General features: G+C 44.9%; 1 protein-coding gene across 1 annotated transcript in view; it reads left to right on the top strand.

The window, feature by feature from the left end:
• The window catches only part of HYDIN (HYDIN axonemal central pair apparatus protein), a 1,819,717-nt gene that overhangs the window by 1,577,513 nt on the left and 215,928 nt on the right, over positions 1–26,276 (top strand). Inside the window, exon 74 of the mRNA XM_029609235.1 lies at positions 23,717–23,924. Coding sequence (XP_029465095.1) covers positions 23,717–23,924 — 208 coding nt within the window. The remainder of the gene's footprint in view (positions 1–23,716; positions 23,925–26,276) is intronic.

Below are 26,276 nucleotides of genomic sequence, written 5' to 3'. Positions count from 1 at the left end.
CAAGCATTCCCTTAGAGCTAAGAGCAGGAAGAAAGACATTTCAAATTATTCGTTCTTTCCCCAGCCCCTAGCATATAACTTCCTGAAGAGATCAATATTGAATTGTATTTAATTGTATTGAATTGTATTTAATCATATAATCATGTTATTTATTTATTATATAATCATATATACATATAATCATTTTGACAAACATATAACCATTTTTTATTTATTAACTCGCATGTTATTTATTAACTGTTTAACAATATATACTAATCTGTTACTTTGATTAATCTGTTCAATGCAATCCGCTAAATGAAGCGATAGTTTCTGTTCCTTGTAAACCGGGGTGATATGTATATTATACAGGAACCTCCGGTATATAAATCCTTTAAATAAATAAATAAATAAATAAATAAATAAATAAAGGTGCTATACTTTCAGGTTAATGATTCCCTGCAGGAAACCACATTACATCAACTTTGTGAAGATATGGTTGCTTTCAGTGCACTAAAGGCTTTCAGAAATTGAGTAGCCAACAAATGTATCCTGGTCCAGATGAACAACCAGCTAACTATGCATTAGTTAAACAAGAGGGAAAAGATATATCCTTTTGAATTAGGATTACTTCATAGTGTGGGGTGAGTAGCCCACAGAATCAGTGATCTACAGGGCCTAGTGACTGATTTGTGTTTTAGACAAGATAGTTCTGTACACACCACCAAAGTTCCCACTTCAGATGGTACCAGAATTCCACTTTAACCAACAGAAAGACATAATGCATTTCAGTTTCGAATTGATTTGCAGCATTTCATTAGAAAACTAATATTAAAAATTTTCTTTCAACATGATACAACCTTTAATGACGCAAGTATCATCAGTAATCCATCTTCTTGGATACCAATGATTGATTCTTTTCATTGATTGGTTCTCAAAGAAGTTCAGATGTTAGAAAATAAAAATGAAAAATATATGGACAATCTGAATCAAAAATCTCGTTCCACTCTTCACTCCATGTCAAACAATTCTACACACATAATAAAGCCAGCGGATAAAGGTGGCTCTATTGTTGTCATGAACAAAGAGGACTACATCAATGAGATCCACCGACTTGAAGATAAGACTGTCTACTGCAAATTGTCTAAAAACCCAACAGATGAATTACAGAAAGTTATAAAAAAAACATACTGATTATGCAAAGGAAATTGGTTTTCTAACTTTAAAAGAATATAATTTCTTAAATCTGAAACATCTAAAAGTACCGACGATATACATTCTCCCAAAGGTACACAAGACGACCAATCATTTCCTCAAATGATTCCCTGTTAGAACCATTATCAAGATTTGTTGATTGTTTCCTAAAATATTTCGATCCTTTGATTCCATCTTATATTAAAGATACTAGCCATTTTCTTAGAATTATTGAAGATGTTAAAGATGACATTGAAGATAAGTGGCTGGTTACTCTTGACATCAAATCCCTTTATACTTCTATACCACAGGATGAGGTACTAAAGATTATCAAGATCTATTTAGATGAAAGGGTGAGACCATATAGGATACCTAGTGAATTTCTATTAACACTTGCTACCATTGCGTTAACCCCCCACCCCGAAACTAATAGCGCCCGCAACATGCAAATGCAAGTTGATGGCCCTATTAGTTATTCCCGCGCGATACAGAAAGTAAAATGTGCGGCCAAGCCGCACATTTTACTTTCAGAAATTAGCGCCTACCCAAAGGTAGGCGTTAATTTCTGCCGACACCGGGGAAGTGCACAGAGAAGCAGTAAAAACTGCTTTTCTGTGCACCCTCCGACTTAATATCATGGCGACATTAAGTCAGAGGTCCTAAAAGTTTAAAATAATTAAAAAATAATAATAATAAATTTAAAATCGGCCTGAGGCTCGTGGGTTGAAAACTGGACGCTCAATTTTGCTGGCGTCCGGTTTCCGAACCTGTGGTTGTCAGCGGGTTTGAGAACCGATGCTGGCAAAATTGAGCATCGGCTGTCAAACTCGCTGACAGCCGCCGCTTCCGTCAAAAAAGAGGCGCTAGGGACACTAGCGTGTCCCTAGCGCCTCTTTTTACCACAGGCCCTCATTTTCATAGGCCACCCTCCTGAATCGCACGCCCAGGATAGTGGCCTGTGCGCACGCCGGGAGAGTGGGCGTTCACCAGCTCTCCCGCGCGTTTTTCTGAATCGGCCTGTGAATGCTCTGGTGTCACCTCTCTCCTGTTCTTCCACAGGACACAAGGGGAGGGGCTAGAATAGAGTAGAGCAGTTTTTCTTTGCTCTGTCCTTTCCAGCTTTATCCCTCCCTTCCTCTTCTTTATTTATTTATTTAATAACTTTTATATACCGGCATTAGTAGGAGACATCATGCCGGTTCACATGACAACAAAAGAGTGGAAAATACATTATAAAAGGGCGGTGGGTGAGGAATAACAGCAAACAGAGGAGGCAAGAAGATATAGATCTGAAAACTGATTAACAGTAACTAAATAATAAAAATAATAAAAATTCAACAAGTAATAAATTAGAAATGTACTGAACAGATAACAGCACCAGTAGAATATTTACAAAGTATCTGGGACGATCTGAGAGGGGAAGCATCTGGGGCAGAGGTTGGGAGGAGAAAGAGGATTACTCTGGATAGGCTTGCTGGAACAACCATTTATTTATTTATTTATTTTAAGTTTTTCTATACCGGCATTCGCGATAAAAATCGCATCATGTCGGTTTACAATTAACAAGTGGATAGGGAACAAAGTCAAAAAATAACATTTAGTAATAAATAATAATAATAATAGTAGTAAAAAACATAAAACAAGAGAAGGCTAAGGAATGCAGTTACAATAAAACAAGGGAATAAAATAACTTGGATCGGAGAAAAGAAGCAGGGGTTTAAATAGAAAGAACATATATGCCAGTCAATGTGCTTATAGCATTGATGAATTGCCCTTATGAGGTAGGGATGTTAATTACCATGATTAAGGCAAAGTCTGGGCGACTGGTTGATAATAGTTTCTTTTTAAATTTAATTGGGCAGGATTCTAGACGAAGCATCGTGGGCATGGAGTTCCAGCGTGTGGGGCCTGCTATAGAGAGAGCTCGTCCCCTAGTTGATGCGAGGTGTGCTGTTTTTAAGGAAGGAACTTGCAGGGTTCCTTTGTGAACTTTTCTCGTAGGACGATTCAGTGAGACAGCGCTGAATGGTATGTCCAGCCAGTGGGAATTGTGAGAGAACAAAGATTTGTGTATGGTGGTTAGTGTTTTATAGAGGATTCGAGAGGGGATGGGGAGCCAATGTAGGTCTTTCAAGATAGGAGTGATGTGGTCAGTTTTCTGGGTATTGGTAATGATTCTGGCTGTTGCATTTTGCAACATTTGGAGGGGTTTGATTGTCGCGTAAGGGAGTCCTAGGAATAGAGAATTGCAGTAATCGAGTTTGGATAAGAGGGAAGATTGAACAACAGTACGGAAATCTTGGGGGTGTAACAGGGGTTTAAGTTTTTTTAGCACGTTAAGTTTGTAAAAACCGTCTTTCAGAATGGAGCTCACATATTTTTTCATGTTTAAATGATTGTCTAGGTAGACTCCAAGGGCTCTTACACAGGGTTGATTAGTAGTTGGATTGGAAGAAGGGTTGGACGAAGACAGGTGTTTGAGAAGAGGATGAGGAGAGACAAGCAGGAGTTCCGTTTTGTTAGTATTCAGGGCGAGGTGGAGGTTCGTTAGGAGAGCGTTTATGGGGGTGAGACAGGTTTCTCAGTGCTTCAAAGCATCAGAAAAGGAATTATGGATGGGAATAATAATCTGAATGTCGTCTGCATACAGATAGAAGTTAAGTTTAAGCTCAGTTAGGAGGTGGCATAAAGGAGTGAGGTATCTATTAAAGAGGGTGGAAGAGAGGGAAGAGCCTTGTGGGACACCTTGTTGCAAGGGGTGAGAGGTGGAGGTTGCATTGCCGATTTTGACTGATAATTTTCTATTAGATAGATAGGACTTGAGCCATGCTATAGCCAGGCCAGAGATACCAATGCCTTCTAAGCGGGCAAGGAGATGGTTGTGGCATATAGTGTCGAAGGCTGCAGATATGTCCAGGAGGGCAAAGAGGTAGCTGTTGCCCTTATCCATTCCTATAAGGAGGTGGTCAGTGAGGGTGAGCAGGAGGGATTCGGTGTTAAGGTGCTTACGGAAGCCGAATTGTGAAGCATGAAGGATATTGTGGTTTTCTAAGTAGTCCATAAGCTGTGAGTTAACTACTCTTTCCATTATCTTGGCGATGAGAGGAAGGTTAGATATGGGGCGGAAATTTGCAGGGTCTTTTGGGTCTAGGGAGGGTTTCTTGAGGAGGGGTTTAACCACTGCATGTTTAAGTGTGTCGGGGACAGAGCCAGTAGGTAGTGAACAGTTGATGATGTCAGCTATCGCTCTGGAAATAGTGTTAGGGATGGCGAGAAGCATTTTAGGGGGAATAGTGTCACTCGGGTGTGAGGCAGGTTTAAGTTTTCTGAGTATGGATTATATTTCCTTTGAGGAAGTATGGTCAAAGACAGAGAGGATAGAGGAGGAGGGAAGAGAGCTCGGGAGGGGGGGGGGAGGTAGAGTCAGGGAATCTGGAGAGGAGATTCGTAATTTTATTCTGAAAGAAATGTGCAAGATCGTTGCACTTAGCATCAGCTTCAGAGTCGGGGATGTTGGGCGAGGTGGGCTTAATGAGGTCAGAGACAAATGTAAAGAGAGCTTTGGGATTATACCTGTAGTCATGGATCTTAGCAGCATAGAAATCTTGTTTATGCTTTAGGGTGGTGATCCTGTAATGGTGCAGGGCCGTTTTATAGCTGTCTGCAAGCTGAGGGGTGGGATCCTTACGCCAAATTCTCTCTTTGCTTCTGAGTTTGTTTTTTAATGTTTTTAATTCAGTGGTATACCATGGGTTGGAGTGTTTTGAGGCAGTGTTTATAACACGTTTAGAGATAGGACAGAGCTTATTAGCTATCTCTTCAGTGATGTCGCACCAGGACGATAGTGCGGAGCCAGGATCAGAGCAGTCTAAGTTGGACAGGGCGTCTGAAAGGGCAGAGGCAAGTTCATCACTAGGGCAGGGTTTTCTAGCTATTATAGTGGTGCACGGGGATTCTTCTTCACAGAGGATGTGTTGATAGTAAAGTGGCTTTCAATAAGGTAGTGGTCAGACCAAGGGACTGGGGTGCAAGATGGGGAGAAAGAGGACTGGACACTGGAGTTAATGAATATCAGGTCCAGTGAGTGGCCAGCTTTGTGGGTGGGAGAGGTAATAATTTGCTGGTATCCACTAGCATTAAGGGCATGAAGGAAGGTATCACATGAGGAGGATAAGGCTGCGGAGTCAACATGGAGATTGAAGTCTCCAAGGATAAAGGCAGGGGTGTCGACATTAATGCAGTCTGCAATAAATTCGATAATGGGTGAGGGGTTAGCTTCTTTGTACTGAGAGGGAACAGGCTGGATCAGGAAACAGAAGGCTGTTCTTTCTGAGTGAGATTAGGCACAGTTGTTAGGTAGCAAATCTTCAGCTGGCCTGCTGCTCTGCAGATTTTTGCTGCGCTAGGCACAGGCCTAGTGTGCCTATTGGCAAATCCAGGCCTGATAAGAACGTTGGACTCTTTCCAGCTTTTTGTTACTTGTGACCTGATAAGCCTTGCCCTTTTGTGTGTAAATAACATTTTAGAGCTAGTTGTCTTACATGTTAGATTGTTATGCTTTGATGGGCTTGAACCTGGAGAGACAAATTAAAGCCCAAGCTGTTAAGGTGTCATAGACTATACTATTATCTAAAAGGTTAGCTTACGAGTTTTCAAGAAGTTTTTCTGGAATAATGTCTAACTTCTACTCTCATAGGGCCTTTTTTGTTAGTTTTATCTTCATAATCACCTGTTTCCTTTCTCTTATTTTCTTTAAATAATCATAAAAGACAAAATCATAAAAGACAAGAAATTGAGCTCCATTAGAACATAAGAACTTGCCATGCTGGGTCAGACCAAGGGTCCATCAAGCCCAGCATCCTGTTTCCAACAGAGGCCAAACCAGGCCACAAGAACCTGGCAATTACCCAGCATGTATTCATACCCCAGTTACCCATTGGGGTATTAATACATGTTTCTCTTGCACGGCTCATTGTATTAGCATGACTCTATGATACTTATCTTAGGAGAAAGTGTACGTTCTTACCTTCAGTTTTTCTCACCCTCCTCCCTTATTAGCAATTTTCTGTTATTCCTTTTATTAGCCTCAGCTCAGTATGAACAGAGGCTTATTAGAAACTCCTGAATTCCTGCATGTGTTGTAGTTTGTGTGGTCCTCCTATAATTTTGCAATGTCTGGATCTAGGAAACTTTGGAGATAGGTCTATACAGGGACATCAGACCTTTCTACTTTTCAAAGTTGGTGATTGATTTGGGCAGGTGGCGCAGCACATTTCCCATTCATGCAGTTTGACTGTGTATGTATTTCCCATTATCTCCCTTTATAACTTTGTCATAGATGAACCTAGTACTACCAACTTTGTGTGGAAGGTCCTTGGGGAATGTCTGACTTTTTCATTTTTCAAAGTTAGTGACTGATCTGGTGGAAGGGCAGGAGGATGGGCAAAGTTGATACTTTTGCCATAAGAAATGCATGGGAAGTTGAATTGAATTAATCTTCAATGTAACACTTTATGCTGTTTGTGTCTTATATGACGAGGAACTGAGATATTTGAACCTACTGGCTTGAGAACTTCATATAAGTTCTATAACTTGGGAAAATCCTTGCAATCTGCATACAACAAAGAGACATTATTTAGGGATGAGCGCTGAAAAACTTTTGATTCATTCATTTGTTTTGAATGTACCCAAAATTCTGTATTTTTTTCATTTATTAATTCCATTAGTTCATTCACTTCCCATTAAAGTCAGTGGGGGAAGCAATATATCCTATTTTGGGCTTCAAAATTGGGTGTTTGTAATGAATTGTAATAAAACTTGTGGGTAGATATCATCAGAATGAGAAACAGCACTCCAAGATACCAAGACAATGTCAAAGTGGCACCAAAAGTGACATGAATAGTCCAAGGCAAAGTATCTCAGATAAAGGCAGCCACATCCTAAGACATAGTGAGAAGAGCAAAACAGCACAAGAGTAGCAAGAACACCCAAAGGTTCCTAAAGAAGGGTTAAGGGCACCAACAACAGTGGAATGAAAACCTCCTGCATGAAGTGGGTGGAGCCGCTCCCGCAGTTACCACTGGCAGCCGTGACGCTTTTAATCCCGGTGCCCTATGCGGACTTCGCCGACGTCTTCTCAAAGAGGAATGCGGACATCCTTCCACCTCATCATAGACCTACTCCTCCGCAGGGTAGAGTGTACCCTCTCTTCATCCCGGAGACAAGGACCATGACAGAGTAGATCTAGGAGGACCGGGCCAAAGGATTCATTCGTCCATCCTCTTTGCCCGCTGGTGCAGAATTCTTCGTTATGAAAAAGGATGGCAGCTTAAGCCCTTGTATCGACTACCGAGGGCTCAATGCCATTACTCGTAAGGATAAATAACCATTACTGTTTGACCGCCTTCAGGGGGCTGCAGTCTTCACCATGTTAGAGCTCCATGGGGCTTATAACTTGGTCTGTATTCGCCCAGACGATGTATGGAAAACGACTTTTTTTTATGTTTCAAACTTTATTAATTTTCACAATAACATGTCGTTACAATCAGGAGATGTGGAGGGGCGGTTTCTCTGCATGCCCACTCAGAGGTGACAAACATAGTAAACCAGGTCAGCTCCCAACCCCCCAAACCTTCTCTCCCACCCTCCCACTTTCCCCCTTCCCCCCACCACAGGTACACAAGTTAATGAAACCACAGAGTTGGGAATGCACATTTGAACAATCAAGTATGTAATTGAGAGCATCTTTTCACGACTGGGAATTCACATAGAAACTGCGAGTTCTGTGAGGCAGCGTTTGTAAGTATGCTTGCCAGGTTGCCAAAAACGATTTGCGCTTAACCGTTAAATCCACCCTTTCGACATAAAATTCCATAGTACACAGATTAAGCAGAGCAATTTTCAAGTGTGTGAGAGTAGGTGCGTCTGGTGATAGCCAGTGTTTAAGGATTATTTGTTTAACTAAGAACAAGGTTTTACGAACCTATAACCAAAGATTAGTATTGGAAACTGGATACTTCTCAAATCCTCAAATAGCATGTCTGTACCACATAAGGGATCTGAACCTCCATGACATTCTGAAGAAGGTGATGGATTTGGCCCCTTAGCTTTTGGATTGAGGGACACATACAGAGTAAATGTCCCAGGGTACCATTTGGAACCTTACACTTAAGACACTGCTATGTGCTGGAAATTTTCATTGGGGTGGCTTTCGCATGAGAAATATAGGTGTGCATGAGAAACTTGTATTGAGTCTCATGAAGGCCTACGTTAGTGGTGATGGAATGTATGCGGGAGAGAAATTTAGAATAAAAATCAGCTACTCACCCCAAGAAACCGAGACCCCCAGGAGGGGGGCTTAGGGGAGGGGGTACTGTTATATTTGCCGACCGCAGGGCCCTAGGTTGGCTATACTCACCCCCTCCCCTCCCCCGACACTTGCCCGCCAAAGCAGGTCCGGGCTCCCTGGCTGTGGCAGGAAGCTGCCACCGAAGTTCCACTGCCCTGCTGCTTCCCAGCTCTTCCGCCAATGCGGCAACCCTTCCCGGGCCGAGTCTCCTTGCTAATGCCGCCATGCCATCTGCTGCCGCAATTCAGGGACTGCCACCTTCCTTCTGGGCCGGGGGCCCCCTAGGCATGCGCATATGTCTCTCCTGAAGATTTAAAGGGCCCGTGGCAGGAAATCGCCCGTGGCTCTTGCTGATGACATCACCAGCTTTTTCCTATTTAAGGCAAGCTCTGACAGTCAGAGCTTGCCTTGGCAACAAGTCCCATCATTCTCCTTGAGCTGCACTCCAGAGTTCCTGCGTTCCTGCCTTCCTGAGTTCCTACATTCCTACCTTATGTTGCTCCTGACCCCGGACGGACCCTTGGCTTCTGACCTCGTGCCTGGACCTGACTTCAAGTATAGCCGCCTGCCTCTGACCTTTGGCCTGGACCTGATCTTGAGTATTATCACCTGGCTATCTCCCCATGGGATCATCCACGCAGAGGCCCACCTAAGTCCAGCCAGCCCCGGTACCTAAGGGTTCAACCTGTAGGGAACGAGGGCTGGTATTGGCGAAGCTCCAGCTGGCCTCTGCTTCCCATCTGACCTCGCCTATCGATGGTGGGGGCCTGTGGGGGTCTCCCCCATAGGCAGTGCCAACTCCTCCTCTGTTGAAGGGTCCACTCCTCCAACAACATCAGTGGGGAGTCTGTCATATACTCATTAACAGGCAGCAATGGCATTGCACAAAGGAACAACACACTTTCTTGTTCACAAGCATGCCACTCTGCTATACTGCAAGTGCCTAACCTAGAGAATGACTGACTGCCTGTGCCAGGTAGTGATGGTAGACATGGTGACACAGTTTATGGAAAAATAGTATGCCACAATAATGGCATGGACACCACAAGGCACATAAAGAGGAGCAAAAACCACCAATAATAGTGACATGAACTTCATAAGGCAGCTAAAGAGGAGCAAAGGGCACCAACAATAGTGGACCTGCTGTAGACATTTCTCATGCGGCAGAAGGGAGGAGTGCTGTGCTGTTTTTAGCTGCTCTGCTCTAAGTACTGCACTTGCCCCTCCATTACCAATGCTACTCTTTACTATCTTTGCTTTCTCCTGCCTCTCCACCTTAGTACTAGAGCCAATAGTGGCAGCAGACAGAACATGTTCTTACAGCCTCAACTTCTTGCTTGATGCTACCTGTCCCTTGGTTTTCCTCCTGATAAAAAAAAAAAATTCTCTTTAGCTTGGGTAAAGGAGTGCTGGTGGTACTACTAGTGCTATCAGATATACTGAGATTTTCACTTTTGAGGTATCTTTCCAAAAGAAGGCAAAGTTTTTCCTCTCCCTCTGCCATTATTTCTACCACATCTTCCTCTTCCTCTCAATTCCTGTAGAAATTTGACAATCACTAAAAATACCCACTGCCTATGGAAAGGGTTTTGACTTTTTACAAGTAGTGTAGTGTATTGTTAGCATGAATACGCCTCTTTTCACTACTCTGACACACTGCCTGTACCTGATAGTAGTGGTAATACTGTGTTTTTTTAATAGACACAGTTTCTAGAAAATCAGTACAATATTATATACAGCGTTTACAAACTCGAACATGTAACTCAGAAAAGCAAAAATTCAAGCTTATCTCTGAGGCACTGTAAATGAACAGTCAAGGCTTCTTTCAGTGGTTTTATTTACAGTGCACATCAAATTATAGCATATCTGCTTACCTTCAGCAGTAAACACAGATACAATCACCATCACATACAGACTTCACCTTTAGGACAGCAGTGTTGCACAGGAGCTGCCTTCTCCTGGAGATCTGGGCCTGGTCTGCTGATCCCAGTTTGGCTCTTCCTCTTAACCTCCCCAGCTGGGACCCACCCACAGGGCTCTTCCTACCCAGCAGGGTCCCACTATGGGATTTAAGGTAGGCCAAGCATCTAGCCTAGACCCACACAGATTGAGGGGTAGTAAGGCCACTCCTTCATAGTCTCCTTTGCTATTTCCCTAGTCAGTACACACAAACTGCAGTGCACTTTTATAGTTTAAAAATCTGTTTGTGTCAGTAGTAATACATTGACTGGCATCCATTAAAGAGAACTCACACTGAGTTTTCCTTTTTGCACTTTGAGTTATTTATTGCATAAAAACATAAGACTTCCCATACTGGGTCAGACCAAAGGCACATCAAACCCAGAAGCCTGTTTCCAGTAGTGGGCAAACCAGGTCACAAGTACTTGGCAGGATCCCAAGGTTTAGACAGAGTCCAAGCTGCTTATCCCAGGAATAAGCAATGAATTTCTGCAACCCTACCTTAATAATGGTTAATGGACTTTTCCTCCAGTAACTTGTCCAAATGTTTTTTAAATACAGCTACACTAATAGCTTTCACCACATCCTCTGGCAACACATTCCAGAACTTAAATTATGCGTTGAGTAAAAAAATATTTTCTCTTATTAGTAACTTCATTGTGTGTCACCTGGTCTTTGAATTTTTCCATAAAGAGTAAAGACCAGGGAACATATAGAACAAAACAGATTCACACAGTAACAATGTGTGTGTCTAAAAAGAAATCGCAGAGTTAAAGCTCACATCACTTTTTATTTCTATTCCCAGTCTTCTCAATCATTTTTCTTTTCTCAAATTTCTTCAGCTCTTAAAGCTAGAAATATATACAGCCTGTCCTGCAACCCAGAGACAAGTAAGACATAGTGGTTCCTGGCTCAACCTTCCTTACACTTTGAGCTTTTAAAAAAAAAGAGGAAGTATTGTCAATTCATGCAGATACCAGCTAGGAGAGGCTGGTTAAAAAATGCTTCACATTGTTTGGTCCTGCTTCCTGGCTTATTCCCGCTTCCTTGCTACGTCAGCTCTGGTCAGTCTATGTCACGAATGTGAGCCCTTGGGCTGTGATGTAGTTGATGCAGCCTAGCAGGCGAGCCCGATAGGTCCATGCTGTCAGCTGGTGGACTGGCTCGTAATGGAACTGGAGCAGGAGCATCACATATTCCAGCCCTGGTTTCCTGCAGGTTGAGCCTTTGGTGCCAAGGGGCCAGCAGGGCTTAGGCAAAATTTTTATAAGGAACGGTCAGATGAAGTCAAGGTGTGGGCAGTGGTAAGGGCTGGCAGTGAGTAGACAGTATAAGGGTCCAGGCCAAGGCCGGAGTAGGCAGCAAGCAAACAGTATCCGGGTCCAAGGTGGTATCAGGGCAGACAGCAATTCAGAAATGAAGTCAGTATCCAAAGAAGAGATCAGAACCAGGTGGCAGGTAAGAGAGTAGTCATTGTCTGTAGCAGAGGTCTGTACCAGAACTGGAAGACAGGCAGAGACAAATGGACAGGCAAGACAAGGTACTGAGATAGGACATATACAGGGCAACCAAGACAGGGCAAGGTAAAGCAATGCAGAGGCAAATAAAGAGGCAAGGAGACAAGAAACCAGCAAGAAGATGAAGGAGCAAGGCACAGGAACATGAAGCAACATGCACTGCAAGACAGAGCAATCTATTGCTAAAGGAACTGGCTGGAAATGCAACTGTGGTTTAAATCCCCAGCCTGTGTTGTCGTCATCTGCCAGCACCGCTGCTGCTCTCTACTGCGGGGTCCTCTTAGTTCAATGTGCGCACCTAGGGGGACCCGTGGAAGGAAGATGTCAGCATTAATAGTAAGTGTGGCCAGTCTCGGAGCCATCCTGCAACTGGGCCAAACATTACAGTCTATATTTATAGCATATACCAAGGCATGATCACCAAAGGCAGCCCTACTCCATTTTAGAAGTAATCAGAAAAAACTGTTATGGTCTTCCCTCCCATGAGAACACAAAAAGAAAGACAGCTCTGCTACAAACAAATTGTCTATTGATGTTCTGGTTCTGGACAGTCTCACTGGCTCCTAAGCACTGTGTTAGCTGCCTTGAAAGAAAAGAAACCCTTGCAGTTTTGCTTGACCCATAGACTTTAATGAGAAATTAAAACAAATGCAAACAAGAAGTTTCATTGATTTTTGGGGCACTAGCCATTTGTAATCATTTTCTAAAATGCAAAACAAATTTGCCTGATAGGGTGACGGATGCTGTGGCCCAACTTCTGGACCACCTTGAAACCCTCCAACAGCTCTCCATCAATACTCCGGACCCATCCTCCTCCTACAGGAGGCCAGCGAAACCGGGGCCAATGAAGTCTTTCTTTCACCAAACAAAGTACTATCCTTCACCTTCTCGCTCTTGTCAACACTGTCAGGACTTCCACGGCCGTCCCAGGCAGTAGAGAGCCTCTAAGCCCAAGTCAGCTCCTCAGTCAGTTCCGGCAATGGGGTTTTGACTGGGCCACAGGGAGCATACCCAGGTTGATGAACCCTCCTGTTGGGGGCAGGTTGTGGTTCTTTGCGAACCAGTGGCCCAGTGTAACCTGGGACCAGTGGGTTCTGTCCATTGTCTGTCAGGGGTACCAATTGAATCTATTGGATGTCCTGCTAAGTTGCCCTCCATGCCCATATTGGGCCCGAGATAACAGACAGGCTGAGTCGAGCCTTCCGAACCCATGAGTGGTCCGTGGACCAGGGGGTAGCGAATTGGATATTCCGCCTCTGGGGGAGTCCGGACATAGATCTGTTTGCATCCCCCTACAGCAGGAAGGTGCCTTGGTTCTGCTCCCTGTACAGGTGATATGGCAAACCAGCCTTGGATGCCCTTGCCCATCATTGGGACAAGTGTCTTCTGTATGCATATCTTCTAAATCCATTAATGGCGAAGACTCTTGAAGATGATTCTCATAGTCCCTCACTGGCCAAGGCAAGTCTGGTTTCCACTCCTGCAGGATTTGTCCATCCAGAGACCAATCAGTCTGGGGACTTCCCCAGATCTCATCACACAAGATCAGGGCAGGCTGCAGCATCCCATCTTCCAGGCCCTGTCCCTCACAGCCTGGATGTTGAGAGGTTAATTCTCAGCCTCTTGATCTTTCAGATGATGTCTTGGGTCCTGATGCTTTCTAGAAAGCCTTCCACTAGAAAATCCTATGGACTGAAGTAGAGGAGTTTTTCTGTGTGGTGTGAGCAGAAGGCCCTAGATCCATTCTCCTGCCCCACATAAAAACTGCTTGATTATCTTCTATTCTTATTGGAGACTGGCTTAAAAACCAACTCTGTTAGGGTTCATCTTAGTGCAATTGGCACATACCATCAAGGTGTAGATGGTATGCCAATCTCTATATAGCCTCTAGTTGTACATTTCATGCAGGGCCTGCTTTAATTGAAGCCTCCCTAAGGTCTCCTGCTGTGTCTTTGGACCTCAACATGGTGTTAACTCAGCTGACGAATTAGCTCAGCTTTTGAGCTGCTGCATACCTGTGACCTGAAATACCTGACTTGGAAGGTCATATTTTTCAGCGCACAGGGTCAGCGAGCTTCAGTGACTTATATGTTTTATTATGAGAGGTTGGTCTTGCGTATGCACCCTAAGTTCCTGCTTAAGGTGGTGATGGATTTCCATCTTAACCTGTCAATTGTCCTGCCAATATTCTTTCCCAGTCCTCATTTACATGAAGGCGAATGAGCATGGCACAGTTTGGACTGCAAGCAAGCCTTAGCCTTCTATCTAGAACAGACAGAAACCCATAGAAAGTCCACCCAGCTTTTTATTTCTTTTGATAAGAATAGATTGGGCATTGTCGTTGTCAAACAAACTCTATCCAGTTGGCTAGCAGATTGCATCTCCTTCTGTTATGCAGGCAGAACTGCATCTTGGAGATCATGTAAAGGGTCATTCTGTCAGAGCCATGGCAGCATCGATGGCCCACTTGCGAGCAGTTCCCATGAAGGAGATCTGCCAGACTGCGACATGGAGTCCTCTCCACACATTCACATGTCATTATTGTCTGGATACGGATGGCAACGCGACAGTAGATTCTGCCAGTCTGTCCTTCAAAACCTGTTTGAGGTGTAGAACCCAACTCTCCCAATCTATGACCCATTGTTCTGGTTCAGGCAGTCTGCCCTCTGTTACCAACAGCACCATTGTTGTTGTGCCCTTTGGCACCTGGTTAGGAGTCTGTTGGTCCCCTTTTGTGTTGAGAATCAGCCTGTGGCTAGGGATTCACCCATGTGTGAGGACTACCATCCTGCTTTTCTTCAGAAAAGGCAGAGTTGCTTACCTGTAACAGATGTTAGTTCTCACTAAACCCACCCACCATACCGCAGAGCTGAGTTTCTCCTATTTTTTATTTTTAATTATAATTCTATGTTACAAGACGGAAGAGAGACAAGTAGTATAGGGCATGCTCAGAATGCCTAATCAAAGTTCTAGAAACTGTGACATAAGTTTTCTGCATTAGGGCTCTATCTGATGTTGTCACCTATGTATGAGGATTAACATCCTGCTGTCCTCGGAGAACACCTGTTATAGGTAAGCAACTCTGCTGTTTTTGAGGTTGCTAAAGTAGAAAGGTTATGCTTTATATGATAAGATCTGGCATAGTTTCTGATTCTACTGGAATAGTTAGTTGGCTATGAGATCTCAGGCTGTGTTATGCTTGTTGTTATGATACTAAGTTCTTATGCTGTGTAAACCTAATGGTATGTCTCAGGATTGTCCATGTGCTGTGTTCTCTTTAGTGTTATACTCCTCTGGGGATAGGGAAATATCTACAGTACCTGAATGTAAACCTATGTGATATCTTAGATCGAATGTCGGTATATAAAAACTAATATATAAACAAATAAATAAATATACAGCCATGCCAATTGAAAACAAATCATAGTTTACAGCTCAGTGGGATTCCAAGTTACAGTGTGCCAGTTCAGTGGAATTCTAACTCACAGAATGCCTGTGAGAAGAGATTAGGTCTTTAGCACCTTCTTGAATGATTTAGCAGATGTAATAGAACAAAAAGAGTCAGGAAAGGAGTTCCACAGTTTTGTACCCAGAAGTGAAAATTCTCTCTCCCTAGTTAACTTAAGATGAGCAGCTTTAATAGAAGAAATCTCCAATACATTTTTATTAGTAGATCTGCTTGCACAAATTGGTTTGTAATATAGCACTGAACCATGTAATTGAATCAGTATGAAGTAATTTATGTATTTATGAAAGAATCGTGTATTGAACTCTGTTGAGTAAAAAGCAGTGCAAGGATACAAGAACTGCAGTGATGTGGTCAAGTATTCTTGTACCAGTCAGTAGGCATACAACAGAATTTTGACTTATCTGCAAGGAGCAGATAGTTCTGGTGAGAAGGGGCATTACAATAGTCAAAGCTGGTCAAAATCACGGCTTGTAGTACAGAGCGAAAGTCTTGAGAGTCAAGAAGCGATTTTAGGTGTCTGAGTGACATAATTGTAAAAGCAATTTTTAACCACAGACTGAATGTGTTTCTTCATGGATAAATTCTTCTCAATAATTATGCCAAGGTGTCTCACATGTTTGAATGGAATGTTACCACTAGAAAAGTGAAGTACTGATAGGGTATCTGGAGGAAGATTCCTCATGCTGGTGAGAATGATGATTTCAGTTTCTTCTGCATTTAATAACAGTTGTTGTGAAATATCCAGAGTTTCATAGATTCAAGATGTAGTGAAATACATTTAAAGATATTGTTGTGATTCCTCCCGTGGCCGGAGCCACAGGAGGCCTCTCACCTCTCTTCTTCTGCTAGCTCCGCTTCCCGTTGCCGTTCCTATGCGGCCTGGAGGGTGCCCTGAGGCCTCCTGTCTTCACGGCAGGAGCTGCCGCTGTCGCGTCCTGGAGGCAGCCCACGCCTTCCTCCCTGCTTGATGGGCTGTTCCGCCATGCTCCGTGGCAGGTCAGCCGCTGCCGAAGTCCCTTCCATGAGGCCTGGAGACCACCCTAAGCTCCTCCTCTTCTCTGCGGCAGGAGCCGCGGACCTCGGGGCTTCTCTTCGCAGCACGGCCTGCCACCAACATTGCCTTCTAGCAGGCCTGGGGGCCTGCTCTCACGCGGCAGGAGCCGCTGACGCCAGAAGCTCCTCTTCTTGCAGCCAGGAGGCTGCCCTGGAGCTCCCCTTCACCGCAGTGGGAGTCGCAGACTTCAGGGCCACTCTCTGCGGCGGAAGCCGCCTCTGCCTTCCTCTTCCTGCAGCCGGAGGCCGCTGGGAACTCCAGTGGCTGGAGCCGCCCCCCAGTCCCTCTTCGTGGCAGGAGCCGCTCTGATGCCTTGGGGCCTGCTCTGAGGCCTAACTCCTTCTCTTGCAGGGCAGCAGCAGGGACGCCGCTGGACTTCCTCTTCCTGCTCCTTCTAGGAGCAAGGCCACACCTTTCTCCCCTTCTTAAAGGGACAGGGAGGTGTGGTCCACCGGTAAGCTCCTCCCAGGGAGTTGCCTCTTCTGCCTACAAAAGGCTCCTGCTGTCACTTCCAACCTGCCTTGGCAAGGATTGAGTTCTTCCTGAACTCTCAGCTTCCTGCTCCTGCCTGGCTTCCTTGTCTTCGTCCTGCAATCCCTTGATGTTCTTCGTTCCTGGTTTCTTCACTGGATGGCCATCTTGTCTCTTTGTTCCCTGATGCCTTCTGTCTTTGATGTCCTTGTTGTCCCAGTGTTCCTGATGTCCTTCGTCTTTTCTGTCCAGATGTCCTCCGTGTCTGATGTCTCCTGAAGCTTCGCTCGTCCCATCCCTGCGTGGTCTGCGACCAGCCCGACAGGGTTGTGTAGGATGCGCAGTGGCCCGAGTGGTCCTCAACCATCCCGGCTGGGGTGAATAGGGCGCTCAGTGGGACTCTTCCATCTACCGTCGCCAAGGAATCTGCATCTTCCTTCAAACCCTCAACCTTGTTCCTGTTGTTCCTGACCTCCTCCCAGATGGCTTCTTCCGGTTTGCAGCACTACCTCCGGGACCTTCATTCTGAAATCTGAATCTGGATCTGAATTTGAACCTTTATCTGCTTCAGGTCATTGGAGCCCTTGTGTTTGCTTCTCCCTTTGCCTCTGTCCTCAAATGAACTCTTCTTTACCTGTCCATGGTGTGGTCCGCGCCTGGCCTTAGCTGGCTGTGGAGGGCGTGCTTCGGCCCAGGCCTAGAGTCTTCGTCACCTGTGTTCCAGTTCCTAGTCTGTGTCTCATCAGTGTCTTCGTCCCTCATCCAGCAATAGATGTCTCTGCCTGCCCTTGACTGCTGTCCGGCCTGCCGCTCTTTGCCATTACCCAGCGGCAGGTCCGAAAGGGCTTGGAGTAGTCGGAGGACTACTCAGAGACCTCCACTGCATTGGTGGCCTCACCAAGCGTGCAGGTCCGATGGAGGGTCAGGGTCTCCAGATTCCTCCTGTCTGCCCAGGAGGGGTTCGTCACACCACAAGGGCATACATCTCTCCGGAATCGGGAGCGCATCCTAGTGCTCCCGTCTACGGATCCGCAACAGATATATGACCATGAAAACTGAAATGGAATAAAGAATTGAATATCTTTGGAGTAAACTCTATAGATAACGCCGAGACCTGCAAGTAGTACATTTAAAACAAATAGAAGAAAATATGTTTTCACTCAATGCATAATTAAGCTCTGGAATTTATTGCCAGAGGATGTGGTAAAAGCTGTAAGTGTAGCTGGGTTTAAAAAAGATTTGGACAAGTATCTGGAGGAAAAGTCCATAAACCATTACTAAGGTGGACTTGGGGAAATCCACTGCTTATCCCTGGAAAAAGCAGCATAAAATCTATTTACCTTTTGGGATCCTGCCAGGTACTTGTGACTTGGATTGAATTTGAATTTATTAAAATTTGTTGTCTGCTTCATCACAATAACAACATGTTTTTAGGCACATTACAATACAAACCACACATGCAAAATGATTTAAAATTATACAAAAACTAATAATAACCTACAAAGATGACTACTAACAATAACCTGCAAAGATTGGCCACTATTGGAAACAGGATAATGGGTTTTATGGATTTTTGGTCTGACCCAGTATGGCAAATCTTATCTTGCTTATGTTCTAAATATGTTGTAAACTTCAACTCGGTGTGTGGTGGCAGTCAATTAAGCAAATAGAGCATTAGGAATTATTTGAAAAGAAATGGAGAATAAAATGCAGATTATCATATTGTCTCTGTATCAAGCTATTGATGTGTTAGGATTTAGCAGTCTGCTAGGGAGTTAGCAATCTGTTGTTATTTAGGAGAGTTGTGGGTGGATCCTTGGACCAGTGGCAGGTGACCACGCCCCCGGGGGAAGATCCAGAGAGGGACCACCGGTCAGGCTCAGAGTTAGGAGACAGACACACACTAGTTCTTTTATTAGACAGTATACTGAACCACCAGAGGTGGCAGTAGTGAGCTGGAATGCCCGGCTGGGCTGCAGTCCCTCAGATACTGGAACAGCGATCCCTGGAGGCTGAGCTGTAGAGAAACTGAAATATAGTGAGTAGGCAGGGTATGCAGATTTCATGTACCGAACCTGATGCTAACACTCACACAATGTCTCATAGAAGCCCAGGAGCTGTAATGTATAGGCCCTCGAGGAGCGAGTGCCTGGTTCCAGGGAAAGCTCTGAGAGAGCAATGGTAACTCACTGATGTAGTTGGCAGTGATGACTTCCAGGCAGAAGAGAATACGGAGCAAGTCTGAGAACGAGGGCCCTCAAGGAGCGAGTACCGGTTCCAGACTGTCACCTGAAAAACAAAGAAGAGAGCGAGGCCCCCGAGGAGCGGGTACTCCTGGTAAGTCCGAGGAGGCAGAGTAGCTTAGGTAGAGTAACCTTTCCCTTCTAACTCCATCTGTTAGCAAATTCTAAGACCTTATATATCCGTTGCGGGTGACGTTATCTCAGGGGAACGCCTATGAGGTTCGGCCATCGCCGGTAGTTCAGTCGGGGCCGCGCCGCGCGCACGCCCCTAGGCCTCCAGGAAACATGGCAGGTTGCAGCATCTAGCGGTCTGGGGACACCAGAGGACTTCGGTAGAAGGACACCACAGCAGCCAATCTTCTCGCGGACAAAGAGGGAGGCGCCAAAGAGGTAAGGAGGGCGGAGAGAGGGCATTGGGAACCGAGGGACACAACAGCTATGGTGCAACAGCACGTTGAGTGCACTTCTGGTCACTCCATCTAAAAGAAAAATAGCAGAATTAGCAAAGGTGCAGAGGAAGGTATCAAAATGATAAAGGGGATGGAACAGCCCTCTTAGGATGAAAGTCTATGCAGGCGAGGGCTCTTAAGTTTGGAAAAGAGACAGCTGAGAAGGGACATAATTAAATGCTATAAAATCATGAGTGAAGTAGAACAGGTTACCCTCTCAAAAATACTAAAATGAGGGGATACTCCATGAAACTAGCAACAAGATTAAAAAACAAATAGTAGAAAGTACTTTTTCACTCGGTGCACAATTAAGCTGGGAGTCTATTGCCAGAGGACATGGTGAAGGTGACTATCATAGCGGAATTTAAAAGAGATTTGAACAAGTTTCTAGAGGAAAAGTCCATCACTCATTATTAGCCAAGTAGACTATGGAAAGCTACTGAATAACAGGAGATAGATCTATTTTATTGGATAAACCTAGTATTTGCGACCTGGATTAGCCACTGTTGGAGACAGGATGCTGAGCTTGATGGACCTTTGTGTGACCCAGCATGGCATTTCTTTTGTTATAATATCATTATGTAATATACATCCCTATTATTTAGCTGCTTTATTCATAAATAAGCAATTTTGATTAAAATTCCTTTTCTGTCTCTGCACTGTAGAGAAAATATTTTACTACTACTACTTCTAATCTTTTCTAAAGCACTTCTAGATTTATACAGTGCTGTACAGATTCAGGTAAGAGGCACTTCCTGATTCATGGAGTTTACAAGCTATCAAAATATTCATTTTTCCTAATGCTTAAAAGAAAAGTATATCCAATAGGTTTTATGCATGTAGTAATATAAATATATTTATTTATTTTATTTATTTAAAATTTTTATATACCGACATTCATCAATGATATCACATCGGTTCACAGTGTAACGCAAACAGACGCCTGGGATAGCGCTTTACATCGAACAAGTATAACATTTTAACAAGAGAGTAATTGAGGGGGAGGGAGATATAAAGGGGAGTATAGCATTAAATGTTATAAACAAGATTTGCAAATATATACATTATGTACATTAATAGGAGATAAAATAGGATATGGGTAGATTTTAAAAGGCCTACATGTGACAAAGCCAGGAGATACACACATGTCTCCGGCCAGCATGCACCGCACAGATTTTAAAAAGCAACAGTGTACACACGTATCTCCCGGTACACGCACAAATCTAAAAGGCTAAAAAATGGGTGGGGTGAGGGAAGAGTCTGAGCGGGACATGGGCAGTTTTGATCCGTAAGTAAAAATGTGCGCATAAGTACTTATGCACACAAGCTTGCGACAGGGTCCCCTACCATGTAACTTTACTTCTGCTATGGAGGAGTGTAAGTATAAAAAAAAACAAAACAACTAGGTTACTCAGCAGGGCTCTAAGAGCAGGGAAGGTAGGGTAAAAGAAAAGCTAGTTAGCTGGGAAGGTAATGAAGTCCTATTCTTTAACTGGTCAAATTGGGAATGGAGTGGGAAAATGGATATTGGCGTCAGTGCACGTAACTTACAAAATCTCCTTATGCGGCATTTGCGCACACCCATATAAAATTGTGCAAACATGTATACATGTCCTGCCGATTTTATAACATATGGGGCAGATTTTTAAAGTTACGCGCGTGGGGTACATTTGTGCACGCTACCCGGTGCGCACAAATGTATACCCGATTTTATAACATGCGCACGCTGCCGCGCACATGTTATAAAATCCGGGGTCGGCGCACGCAAGGGGGTGCACACTTATGCACCTTGCGCATGCCGAGCCCTAGGGGAGCCCTGATGGCTTTCCCTGTTCCCTCCGAGGCCGCTCCAAAATCGGAGCGGCCGCGAAGGGAACTTTTTTTTGCCTCCCCCCCACCTTTCCCTCCCTTCCCCTATCTAGCTCACCCCCAGCCCTACCTAAATCCCTCCCCTACCTTATTTCGGCGAGTTACGCCTGCCAGCTGCCGGCGCAGGAACCTCCAGCACGGCCACTGTGCCGGAGGACTCAGGAACGCCCCCGGACCACCCCCGGACTGCCACCATGCCCCCGGAGCCGCCCCCGGGCCACTGCCACGCCCCCGGACCCGCCCCCGGACCACCCATTTTTTAAAGCCCCGGAACATACGCGCGTCCTGGGGCTTGCATGTGCCGCCGAGCCTAATCAAAATAGGCTTGGCGCGCGCAGGGGCTGATTTTCTCATGTTACGCGCGTAGCCTTTGAAAATCTGCCCCAAGGCATATAAATGTGCATATGTTATAAAATGGACGCGTTCATGTGCGCACACCGGCAAACACGTGAACATGTGCACCCATGCACCAAAATGAAAGTTACCTTCATAGAACATGATGGCAGATAAAAAGCATATGGCCTTAGACCACTGGAAGCGCCAATGTAAAAACAATGGGGTAGATTTTCAGACATACGCGCAGACATAGATTTATTCACACAACTCGGCGCGAACAAATCTATATCCGATTTTATAACATGCGCACGCAGCCGCGTACATGTTATAAAATCCAGGGTCGGCGCGCGCAAGCGGGTGCACAATTGTGCAACTTGCGTGCGCCGAGCCGCATAGACTTCCTCCGTTCCTTCCGAGGCCGCTCCGAAATCAGAGCGGCCTCGGAGGAAACTTTACTTCCGCCTCCCCCCACTTTCTCCTCCCTTCCCCTACCTATCCCGCCCCCAGCCCTATCTAAACTCCCCCCTGACCTTTATCGTCGAAGTTATGCCTGCCTCTGGGCTGCCGGCGCACCATCCCTCGGCAGGGCCGCAACAGAGGAGGCCTCGGCCCCTCCCCCGGAATGTCCCTGGACCGGCGCTTCGCCCAAGGCCCCACCCCCAGAACGCCCCTTTTTCAAAGCCCCGGGACATACACGCAGGGGCATGCACGAGCAGGTTTTCAGGGGTTACGCGCGTATCTTACGCGTGTAACCCTTTGAAAATCTACCCCAATGTGAATATTGAACGCCTTTGTAATGTGCTGAAGGGTGAAAAGTTTACATATGATTGTCTGTGGGGAAGCTATATTGAATGTTATGTCTTAGGAAATGAGGTTCAAATTGTTGTAAGTCTCTTTTATAGACTCTGATTCTGCTATTGATCTGTTCACAAATGCTAATTTATGTAACTTTGTTCATGCTAATATTTCTATTAATAAAAAGTTAAAAAAAAAAAAAAAGAAAGCATATGTCCCATCCAGTTTGCCCATCCACATCTCCAGTTCAGGTTTATAGTCCCTTCCTAACCTTCCGAGATCTGTGCTTGCCCCACGTTTTCTTGAATTCTTATACAATTGTCTGCTACCCTTTCTGTAAAGAAACGTTTCCTTAGAGTACGCCTGAGTGTACCCTTTTTAGCCTCATCCCATCACTCTTCATTCCAAAGATTCCTCTTGGTTGAAGGAGACCCATCTCCTGTGCATTTATTCCTTGGAGGTTTTTAAATGGCTCTCTCATATCTCTCCTTTCCCTCCTTTACTCCAGGGTATACGTGTTTACATCTTTAAGTCTGTCCCCATAAGCTATATGATGAAGACCACTGACATTTTAGGATCTTCCTTCCGAACCGACTCTAATACCCATCCTCTACCAAATAATGATGTTCCTGTTAAGTCATTATATTTAAAATTATTGAAGCATTTAGCCTGCAGTTCCTTTAAATCCATTGCTGCAGCCATGATCTCATACACCTTGAATCTGACTGGTTCTTATTTGCTATTATGTTCTAAAGGACATCACATACACTGCATGAACCAATCTGATTCTATTTAATGTGAGGTAATTTGTGACACACAGAATTACTGAAGAACAACTTTCATGTAAAAAATAATAATGTAACAGTAAATATTTAATTGATAAAAGGTACTACTACTTGCTGTGTGTACTTCTGAAACATTGTACTGTACTCAGAGATATTTTCTTTAATCTTTTTGGGCAGGGTAGCCATTCTGTAACCTTCAGATCCTGCAAAAGATGAGAGCCTAACCAGAAATGTGTTTCCACCCCCAGAATTCCCATCACAATTCTCTTCACCCCAACAATGGTGGGGGAAGTGAACTTTAATTTGATCTGTGATATAAAGAATAGAACACAGCCCCTGACCCTGAATGTCAAAGCAGATGGCTACACCATGGATGTTTCCATAGTATGCGAAGAGAAATATAGTGAAACCTTCACTCTAAATGCCAAAAAACTCAACGAGATCAACTTCAAGGAGGTAAGAAAAGAGTGGATTGTGAAACACTAAGAACACACAGTGCTACAATGCCAGCAAAAAGGAATTTTCTTGAGAAAATTGGATAGCTTGAAAGATCCAAGTTCCTAATGTTTCTCTGGAGAATAAGTACTGTATATTAGGGTACATTTTCAATAAGGTGTCTATCTTCAAAGGTTTTGTGCATACTTTCTAGCCTGCACAAACTAGCCAATTTTCAAATACAAGGTACCCACATACTTTGTTTTCAAGATCAACTTGTTATGTGGCTAAATGTATAGACTTACACTTAAGTGATGTTGAGCATTGGTGTAAAGCAGGGATTCCCAAACTCTATCCTCGAGGGCCACAACCCAGTCAGGTTTTCAGGATTTCCACAATGAATATGCATGAGAGCTATAGTATTTGTAGGCACTACGTCTGTTGTATGCAAATATATATCATGCATATTCATTGTGGAAATCCAGGAAACCTACTGGGTTGCGGCCTTCAAGGACCGAGTTTGAGGACCCCTGGTATAAAGTATGCATATTAGTGATATGGCCTATTGCACAGTGTTGTGAAATGCCGCTGTAGAGGGGGTGTTGTAGATCCCCTCCCCCTGGAGTGCTGCAGGGTGGCAAGGTTGGAGGCTAGGCGTAGGCGATCCAGTAAGGCTGGAATGGAGCTCTGGAGCGAAGTGCTGACTGGTATGGAGCTCTGAAGCAGAGTGCAGGTAACCACAGAAGCAGATTGGGACTGAGTGTTGGTAAGAGTGGAATGACTGCAAGTATATGTGGAACTGGAACAGACAGACTCTTGCGTGCAGGTAATCATGGATCGGAACAGCAGGAATAAACTGGATCTGGATGCAGGTAAGAGTGGAATGAATGCAGGTATATTTGTAACTGGGATGCTGGAACAGACAGAAACTGAGTGCAGGTAAGCGTGGATTGGAACAGCAGGAACAGACAGGATCTGAGTGCAGGTAAGTGTGGAAGTGGGACTCTGGAAACAGGGACTAGGGCATGACAGACTAAGGCAAGACAGGACAAACCAGGACGAGGACTACACAGAACATAGAACAAGAAAGCCCAAAGGCTGCATAGGCGAGGCAGAGAGGCCTAGAAGCTAGGAAGAGACCTAGAGAGTCTCAGGGCTAGGCCAGGTCAGGGAACAGGGAGAGGCCTAGTATCATAGAAGAGACCTGTGAGTCTCAGGGCTAGGCCAGGGGTCATGAGAGGCTTAGGGTGGGCTGCAAGGCATTGAAGGAACCAGAAGGCCCTAAAGCCACAGAGCAAGGCTTGGAACAGAAGGCCAGATGGACACAAGGCAAGATAAAGGCAAGCTGGAGTCAGAAGACCCAGAGGCCAAGAGATAGGGCAAAGCAAGGCTGGAGTCAGAAGGCCTGGATGCCATGATCAAAGCTAGGAATGGCTTGAGAAAGCTGCAAGACAGAGGTGGCTAGAGCAGTGAGCCAAGACGGACTCAATGACAAAGCATTGAGTCATGGGAGAGACAGAGTTAAGTAGGGCTGGAGTCTGGATGTGGTGCAGGCAGGCAAGGAAAGCTGAGATAGCTAGGGGAGAGAGCTCCTGGAGGTCTTCTTCTAGCACAAAGGCTGAAGCACAGGAATCAGAGAATGTTGGAGAATAGTTCGGAGCCGAGCTCACTGGAGTCCTCTGGTGGAGGGGAGGCCGCGCAGCAGCCAAAATTGCAACACACAGTAAGATCGATTCAGTTTAAGTGGTCTATAAAAATTTTAAAATAAAAAAATAAACATGTACATTTTTAAGTGACTGTGAGGTGCTTATATATTTTGATGCAACTGAAAAAGCATTCATGTAGATTCAGCCAACCTACCTGCGTGATTCCTTTTTATTTATTTATGTTCTGCTTTTCGGCCCCTCAAAGCGAATTACATCCAGGTACTGTAGGTATTTCCCTATCCCCAGAGAGTGTACAATCTAACAGGTAGATTTTTAAAAAATACGCATATGGATACGCGATTTTATAACATGCGCACGCTGGCACACGCATGTTATAAAATTTGGGCCGGCGCACACAGAGGGGGTATATTTCCCTAGTTTATGCGTGGCAACGAGATCGGGCCTCCGCCAGTTCCCTCCCAGTCCGCTCCAATTAAGGGGTGAACTGGGAGGGAACTTTCCTCCCCCCCTACCTACCTACCCTCCCTCCCTCTTCCCCTCTCCTCCCTGACCCCTTTGAAGGCCCAACTTTTGTAAATTTTTTCATTTCAGAACTTACGCCAGCTCCTGAGCTGGCATAAGTTGCTTGTACCGGCATGGTGCCGGCGCACGACCCCCCGGCACAGCAGCAAATGGCCGCTGTACCAGCGGCCTCCAGCTCCGCCCC

The sequence above is a fragment of the Rhinatrema bivittatum genome, chromosome 7 (genome assembly GCF_901001135.1).
Source record: "Rhinatrema bivittatum chromosome 7, aRhiBiv1.1, whole genome shotgun sequence".
Classification (NCBI taxonomy): Eukaryota; Metazoa; Chordata; class Amphibia; order Gymnophiona; family Rhinatrematidae; genus Rhinatrema; species Rhinatrema bivittatum.
This window is presented reverse-complemented; position numbering and strand designations above follow the sequence as displayed.